This window comes from Penaeus chinensis, chromosome 43 (genome assembly GCF_019202785.1).
Source record: "Penaeus chinensis breed Huanghai No. 1 chromosome 43, ASM1920278v2, whole genome shotgun sequence".
Lineage (NCBI taxonomy): Eukaryota > Metazoa > Arthropoda > Malacostraca > Decapoda > Penaeidae > Penaeus > Penaeus chinensis.
In genome coordinates this window covers 15312653-15321734 of record NC_061861.1, presented here as the reverse complement: position 1 = coordinate 15321734, position 9082 = coordinate 15312653, and the positions used below count along the sequence as shown (strand labels likewise).

At 37.1% G+C, this 9082-nt stretch overlaps 3 protein-coding genes across 3 annotated transcripts; 1 reads left to right on the top strand and 2 right to left on the bottom strand.

Annotated features, from left to right (window-relative positions):
- The first annotated feature begins 279 nt into the window (after positions 1 to 279).
- LOC125048361 (claw keratin-like) lies at positions 280 to 1467 on the top strand. Its single transcript, XM_047647025.1, has 3 exons — positions 280 to 286; positions 453 to 529; positions 1201 to 1467. Exons 1-3 carry the CDS (start codon positions 280 to 282, stop codon positions 1465 to 1467), a joined length of 351 nt encoding a protein of 116 aa, XP_047502981.1.
- Positions 1468 to 3575: 2108 nt separating this feature from the next.
- On the bottom strand, positions 3576 to 4771 carry LOC125024529 (heterogeneous nuclear ribonucleoprotein D-like). Its single transcript, XM_047612323.1, has 2 exons — positions 4715 to 4771; positions 3576 to 3927 (listed from the first exon to the last, which is right to left on the bottom strand). Exon 2 carries the CDS (start codon positions 3925 to 3927, stop codon positions 3661 to 3663), a length of 267 nt encoding a protein of 88 aa, XP_047468279.1. The 5' UTR covers positions 4715 to 4771; the 3' UTR covers positions 3576 to 3660.
- A 2729-nt stretch (positions 4772 to 7500) lies between these two features.
- On the bottom strand, positions 7501 to 8723 carry LOC125024521 (heterogeneous nuclear ribonucleoprotein D-like). The gene is made up of 2 exons (XM_047612312.1): positions 8667 to 8723; positions 7501 to 7854 (listed from the first exon to the last, which is right to left on the bottom strand). The coding sequence occupies exon 2, from the start codon at positions 7852 to 7854 to the stop codon at positions 7588 to 7590; it is 267 nt and encodes an 88-aa protein (XP_047468268.1). The 5' UTR covers positions 8667 to 8723; the 3' UTR covers positions 7501 to 7587.
- Between the last annotated feature and the right edge of the window lie 359 nt (positions 8724 to 9082).

Genomic DNA, 9082 nt, shown 5'->3' with positions numbered 1-9082 from the left:
GTTGTTTTTTTTACCATTGCAGAGCTCATATTTTTTTTTTGATAGCAGCCATGGGAGCTTTTTTTGTCTTTCATTCAAATTGTTTGGTTGTTAAGGAATAGGTCAGCTCTTCAGTCACACACACACACACACACACACACACCATCATGCACATGCAGTGGCTTTATCCAATAACTGCGTATCCAAAAACAGTATATTACACACTAAGAAAATGGGTCGTCTACAAAAACTACAAATAACAACACAAATAATTATATGTACCGTGAATCTTAAGCGAAGATGTACAGTAAACCATCGAGTTTATCCTGCCCTGTGATAAATACCATTAACGTAAAAAGTGCCTTAGCAGCGTTCTGATACATTCCTGTGTATATGTGTATTTATGTAAGTAGATGTGTCCGTATGCATTTTGGTAGGGATGTGTGTTATAAAGTCTATGGTTATATGAACAGTGTTCGTTAAGACAGGTGTGGAGAAAGGTATAACTGAGGCAAAATTGAGAATAGATAACTTCACGACACGAGATGATGTAACTGACGCGTTGGAATTCACGTATACCCTTTTCTGCATAGGGTAATATTTTACTGATAAAAGAAGCGAAAATAAGATGGATTACGTAATATACAATAAAGGTATTGTTAGCTTTGTGTTATAGAGAATGGTATACATTATATGTGCAGATGCAGAGATTGATAGATAAACAACTGGATGCGTTGTGTGTAAATAAGTATATATATATATATATATATATATATATATATATATATATATATATATATAGGTATATATAGACATTATATATATATATAAATGTAAGTATATGTGTATATATAAGTCTCTCTCTCTCTCTCTCTCTCTCTATATATATATATATATATATATGTATATACATATATAACTTATATATATACATATACACATATATATATACATATATATATATAAGTGTGTGTGTGTGTGTATATATATAAGTGTATATATATGCATATATATATACCTATATGTGTATATATACATATATGTATATATTTATATTTATGTGTCTACATATATATACATATATATGTATGTGTATATATACATACACATAAATATAGATATATAGATATGTACATTTATATATACGTAAGTATATATATATATATGTAGGTATGTATGCATATTTCCCGCCTAACTTCTCTGTTCTCGTCCTTCCTGCAGATGAACCGCCTCGCCATCCTTCTGATGGCGCTCCTGCTGGGGGCGTCCCTCGCACTCGTGAAGGCACAGGCGACCAGCGCAAAGTCAGGAACGCAGACGAGGCACTTTGGCTTTGGTGGTTTGGGCGGTTATGGCGGCTACGGCGGTTTTGGCGGTTTGGGCGGTTTTGGCGGTCATGGCGGTTACGGCGGTTATGGCGGTTACGGCGGTTATGGCGGTTACGGCGGTTATGGCCATGGGTACCCTTATGGATATCACTATGGTTGAGATTATCCGGCCAAGATGATCGCGTCGGTGGAACTGAGTTCGGTTATTGTCTAATTTGTAACTGTTTTTTTTTTTTTTCATATTCATTGAAGGTTTTACGTTTTCTTTTTCACCATTTCTGTAATAAAAAAAAAGTCTTTTTTTTTCCCTTTCACTCTCTATCTAAGGCCTTTCATTTTGATTTTGTCTTATTAATTTGTACGGTTCGCAATAAATTTTGTCTAAGCAATTTTGTGTTTTGTTTCAACGTGAGGGGAAATTAATTATCTTATATTAGTCAAATAAGGAAAGAAGTATGTATTTTTCATATCACAACTTGATTCTCAGAAGAAAAACCTTTACCATTACCATTATATAAGAAATATATATACGTTGATAAAAACATAACTATTACATAAACAGTTTCTTTCGTTTGTCATTCCATTCAAATATATCAATGAAGATTAAAAAAAAAAAAAAAAAAAATGTAAATCCTTTTACTAGCACTATAATTCTCCAATTCACTAAGAAAGAAAAAAAGTCACCAAAAACAAAACAAAAATCAATCAATCACTTGCCTGTAAATGAACAAAAATACTGCATTTGAATTTTTACAAATCATTATACATCTGCAGACATAAGTATACTGTCAGGTAATTAGAATTATAGTCATTGGTTGGGTTAGTCATATCACTGAGTTGAAATATTAATTCCGTTTATTTAATTTTATACTGAGTGCGTCCGTGTGTGTAATCGTGTGTGTGTAGTGTGTATGCATATACATACATATCTGTATGTTTACATATCTATCTACTTATGAATGGATAGATGGAAATAAAGCTCGATATAAACACATACACATATATATTCATTCAGTTAATTTGTGTATTTATATTATATGCATACATATGTAGAGATATTTATGTATATGTAAGTATATATATGTATATGTAAGTATATATATGTATATGTAAGTATATATATGTATATGTAAGTATATATATGTATATGTAAGTATATATATGTATATGTAAGTATATATATGTATATTTAAGTATATATATGTGTGTATATATATGTATATGTAGGTATATATATGTTTGTATATATATAAGTATATATATATATATATGTGTGTATATATATACATATATATAAGTATACTGTATATGTATAGGTTATATAAGAATTATGTGTGTAACTACCCTTCCATTCTACAAGCGATACATTATTCAAGCTCTTAGCTCCTCTACAGCATTTGGATTACTGTTCATGTCACCAGAGTTAAAGCAGGTCCCATTCATGTACATGTCTGGGGTCAAATCCGTAAGGGAGTGACACACTTTAAATCTCTCTCAGGATCATGTTTTTTTTTTTTTTTCCCCTCTTCGTTCTTCTTTCATCTTTTTGTTTATTTTATTTTTGGCTTGATTTTGAACCCACCTGATGGCAGAATTTACACGACGGGGAACTGCTGCAGAACGCGAACTGAGATCTTGCAATTGCAAATGCAGGGCTCTACCAGTGCAACAGTAATAAATACACATACAAATGTATTCGTTATCACTTAACTGTCACCTCCTACAAACAGCCAATCACATCTAAGGAAGGACCGGAATTCAAATGTTAACGTAACCAAAAAACAAATATTATGTCACGAACTTTTAAAATGCTAGAGAGATGTTGCTTGAGTCACGGCTCTACGAGTAGTTGATGTTTCTATGTATCTAACAAAGAGGCACTACTGGAGTCCACTTTTAATCGAGCTGTATAACATGACATATGCTTTGTTTTCTTAATCTACTTGTGTATCCCAAAGTTTTCTTAAGGCAAGTTACAGGGCCTTATTTATTCGGTAAGATCTAGTCAGGAAGATCTACTCGACCCTGCCTATATGACGTAAGATATGTGGAACTGTTGCTAATTTCATAACGTTCGACTTGCTTCTCAACATTGGACTTGTAAATTGTTTCCTTGAGTCATCTTGAAATTACTTATAAGTCTACTTGAATTTCTTAATTTACTCGACTTTAAACTTGAAAACGAGACACTTGACGTGAAATACAGTCAGCAGAAAACCATTTAGATTTCACTTTCATTTATGGTCGGGTGGATAAATGGTCTTAAGATGCAATTCAGTTTTATTGAAAGTAAACCTACAGAACAAAGCTTCTACGAGAGGTACGGGTCATACATCCAGCCACCACGTACTCCTTATCCATAGTAGTTGTAACCGCCATATGGGTTATAGTTGAAGTTGTTGTAATAGGGCCTGTTGAAGTTGTTGTAATAACCTCCATACGGATTGGCGAAGCCAGACACAGCGCCCTGGAAAGCACCCTGAGCGGCACCTAGGAGGTTGCCTAAGAAGAACCTATTTTGGCCCTGTCCTTGGCGGCCCTGGGTTTGGGACTGAGGGAGGGCCACGCACAGGCACACAACGGCCAACACCACTGCCAACTGGACCACGTGACGTAGCATCTGAGGACAGAAACACGGACTCGTTAGGACGCTGGTAGTGAATCGGCCAAGCGGCTAGTAGTCCTAGCAAGGAAAACAGTGGAGGGGATAGAAACAGACAGCAAGGGAAGCGGCAACAGTGGAAGAAACAGGAACAACAAGGATAATAGAGGAGGAAAGAGAAACAGAGACAACAAGGGAAGATGAAGAAGAAAAATGAGGAATGTGATTTTGTGTTCAACTTATGATGATGGATCTTGCGCTAGAGGTGTGTTTGTTATTTTTCTTTCGCACTAACTGTTGCAGTAATGTTAGGAAAAATGTATGTAATGTTCTAATTTTAACATAATACTGGTGTCTTTGGTAATTGACAAGGGGTTTATTATCTGTTGGTGTGGATTTGGTTAGTTATACAGTGAGTGTATTCGTAGTAATATCACATTCTTAGCTATTTTATTTTATTAATAGTTGTGTTAATTATACAATGCATATACATATGGGTGCCTGTGCTATATATGTACAGATATTTATCAGCCCACCTATATATATTAATATATATACATATATACATTGTATATATATGAATATATATCTATCTGCATATGATTACACACACATACAATTATACATCCATATATATATACATATATATGTGTGTATTTATATAACATATATATATATATATATATACATATATACATGCATATATATATATGTGTGTGTGTGTGTGTGTGTGTGTGAATATTAGAGTTTCAAACACATGCAAAACAACATAACCACTAAACACAAAATCCAAAACAAGACTCACTCTAGCGGCGAAATTCGTAAACCGAAAAAAAGGCGGTAAGATTAGCTCGCGTCTGCGGCGGAACTACTTCCTAACACGATCCTCTGCTTTATATATACTACTTCTCCCCCACTTCTCCCTCCCCCCCACCTTTACCCCCCTACCACAAGGGAAAAACCCACTCCATTTTCCCCAATGCCCCCCCACCTCAACCCTCCCTTGCCTGGCCTCATGCCCCCTACCCCGTACCCATGGGGGAGGGGGAGTGATAAATGTAGTAGCATCTGGAAGAGCTGTCCAAAGTGCATTTTTTCCCCCAAGGTTCTGCTTGTTGCTATTTGACGCACACCCTCATGGTCTTCCTCGCTCTCTTCTCTGTCTATCTCTCTCTCACGCGCGCGCGCACGTACACACAAACACATACACACAAACACAACACAATACAAAAGCAATGTGAATATATGAGTATATATATATAGATAGATGCATATATATACATTATATATGTATGTATATTTACATACATAGATATAAATATATATATATATACATATATGTGTGTGCCTGTGTGTATGTATAGATATTTCCCGCCTAACCTTTCTGTTCTCGCCCCTTCTGCTGGGGGCGTCCCTCGCACTCGCGCAATCCAACAAAGGACAGGCGACAAGCGCAAAGTCAGGATCGCAGACGAGGCACTTTGGTTTGACGGTTTTGGCGGCTACGGCGGTCACGGCGGTTATGGTGGATATGATTGTGGCCATGGATATCTTTGTGGACATCACTATGGATGAGTTTATTCTGCCAAGATGATCGCTTCGGTGGAACTGGGAGATTGTCTAATTTCTAGTTGTATTTTCATCTTTTTTAAAGGTCTATTTTTTCCCCCTTGTTCACCATTGGTGTTATCGTCTGCCAAAACTTTAACTAAATAATATGCTTTGTAGGAGTTATGTTTTAAAAAAAAGCATTTCCTTTTTATGTATAGTAGTTCTATACACCTAATAATACCTCATCACAGACCCCGCTGATTCTACTTGAAAAGAGTCTCTGAGTCATATCACCGAGTTGAAATATTAAATTCGTTTATTTCTCATTATACTGAGTGTGTGTTTGTGAGTGTTTGTAGGTATGTTTCTAGTATATATATACATATCCATACATATATGCATGTATGCATATCTATATACTTATAGATAGATATATAGAAATAAAGTTAGATGTAAGCACTTTCATTTGTATATATTTATAGATCTATACATTATATATACAATATATATATGTGCGTGTGTGCGTGTGTGTGTGTGTGTGTGCCTGTGTGTGTGTGTGTGTGTGTTTAAATGCGTATATATGTATATATGTATACGTATATATATTTACGTATATATATAGATCGATAAATAGATAGATAGATAGAAAGATATTTATGTATGTATGTATATATAGATCAATAAAACCAGTCGCTATGGTTTTATTCCTCCATATCTGTCTTGCCTCGTGAGTCATTGCCGCTGAACATGAACGTAGCATGTACAAAAAAAAAAAAAAAAATAATGAAAATCTAGAATTATCTGGAAAAGGGGTGGGGGGTGACAGGGTTCATGCCCCCCCCCCCCCTTATTCTTATTAATTTGTTCCTTTTCTACGGTTTTTTTTTTCACCCTGTATTGTCCTTTTGTCATATAGGGTCTCCATCCCTGGCTAATCTTCTCCACCTACTTCTGATATTATTATTTTTTTTTTTTTAGCATTCGGTTTTCTTTTTCTTTCATGTCGCTCCGTAGTCCTATCTTTCCGTCTCATCATAGACCCCCCTCTTCCCTCTCCCTGATTCAAAGACCTTCTTCCCTCTCCCTGAATCGTAGGCCCCCCTCTACAGCATTTGGATTACTGGGCGTGCGTGGAATTACCCCTAGCACTTGATTTCTTTTTCTTTCTCTTTCTTGGCATAACTATTCATGTCACCAGAGTCAAAGCAGGTCCCATTCATGTACATGTCTGCGGTCAAATCTTTAAGGGAGTGACACACTTTAAATCTCAGGAACATGTTTTTCTTCTTCTTTTTCCTTCTACGTCTTCTAATTTGTCTTTTTATTTTTCTTCCTCTTCGTTCTTCTTTAATCTTTTTGTTGATTTTATTTTTGGCTCGATTTTGAACCCACCTGATGGCAGAATTCACACGACGGGGAACTGCTGCAGAACGCGAACTGAGATCTTGCAATTGCAAATGCAGGGCTCTACCAGTGCAACAGTAATAAATACACATACAATTGTATTCGTTATCACTTAACTGTCACCTCCTACAAACAGCCAATCACATCTAAGGAAGGACCGGAATTCAAATGTTAACGTAACAAATAAACAAAGATTATGACACGAACTTTTAAAATGCTAGAGAGATGTTAGTTGAGTCACGAGTAGTTGATGTTTCTATGTATCCAACAAAGAGGCACTACTGGAGTCCACTTTCAATCGAGTTGTATAACATGACATTAATCTACTTGTGTATCCCAAAGTTTTCTTAAGGCTAGTTACAGTGCCTTATTTATTCGGTAAGATTTAGTCAGGAAGATCTACTCGACCCTGCCTATATAACGTAAAATATGTGGAACTGTTGCTCGACTTGGTTCTCAACATTCGACTTGTGAATGGTTTCCTTGAGTCATCTTGAAATTACTTATCAGTCTACTTGAATTTGTTAATTTACTCGACTTTGAACTTGAAAACGAGACACTTGATGTGAAATACAGTCAGCAGAAAACCATTTAGATTTCACTATCACTTATGGTCGGATGGATAAATGGTCTTAAGATGCAATTCAGTTTTATTGAAAGTAAACCTACAGAACAAAGCTTCTACGAGAGGTACGGGTCATACGTCCAGCCACCACGTACTCCTTATCCATAGTAGTTGTAGCCACCATATGGGTTGTAGTTGAAGTTGTTGTAATAGGGCCTGTTGAAGTTGTTGTAATAACCTCCATACGGATTTGCGAAGCCAGACACAGCGCCCTGGAAAGCACCCTGAGCGGCACCGAGGAAGTTGCCTAAGAAGAACCTGTTTTGGCCCTGTCCTTGGCGGCCCTGGGTTTGGGACTGAGGGAGGGCCACGCACAGGCACACAACGGCCAACACCACTGCCAACTGGACCACGTGACGTAGCATCTGAGGACAGAAACACGGGCTCGTTAGGACGCTGGTAGTGAATCGGCCAAGCGGCTAGTAGTCCTAGCAAGGAAAACAGTGAAGGGGATAGAAACAGACAGCAAGGGAAGCGGCAATAGTGGAAGAAACAGGAACAGCAAGGTAATAGAGAAGGAAAGAGAAACAGAGACAGCAAGGGAACCGTCAACAGTGGAAGAAACGGAAATAGCAAGGGCAAGAGCAGAGGGAAGATAAACAGAGACAACAAGGGAAGATGAAGAAGACAAATGAGGAATGTGATGTGTTCAACTTGTGATGATGGACCTTTTGCTACAGGTGTGTTTATTTTTCTTTCGCACTAACTGTTGCAGTCATGTTAGGAAAAGGACTGAGATGTATGTATAGTTCCGGTTTCAACATAATGTTGATGTTTTTGGTAATTGACAAGGGGTTTATCATCTGTTGGTGTGGATTTGGTTACAGTGAGAGTATTCATAATAATATCACATTCTTAGCTATTTAATTTTATTAATAGCTGTGTCAATTAATTATACAATGCACATACATATGGGTGCCTGTGCAACATTGTATATACATGAATATATATCTATCTGCATATGATTACACACACATACATATATATATATATATATATATATATATATATGCGTGTGTGTGTATTTATATAACACATATATACACACGCATATATACATGCATATATATATATATATATGTGTGTGTGTGTGTGTGTGTGTGTGTGTAAATATCAGAGTTTCAAACACATGCAAAACAACATAATCACTAAACACAAAATCCAAAACAAGACTCACTCTAGCGGCGAAATTCGTAAACCGAAAAAAGGCGGTAAGGTTAGCTCGCGTCTGCGGCGGAACTACCTCCTAATACGATCCTTTGCTTTATATATACGACTTCTCCCTCCCCCCCACCTTTACCCTCCTACTACAAGGGAAAAAACCCACCCCATTTTCCCCAATGCCCCCCCCCCCCTCCTCAACCCTCCCTTGCCTGGCCTCATGCCCCCTACCCCGTTCCCATGGGGGAGGGGGAGTGATAAGTGTAGTAGTTTCTGGAAGAGCGGTTGATGCATTTTTCCCCCCAAGATTCTGCTTGTTGCTATTTGACGCACACCCTCTTGGTCTTCCTCGCCTCTCTTCTCTCGCGCGCGCGCGTGCGCACGTACACACGCACACATACACATAAACACAACACAATACAAAAGCAATAT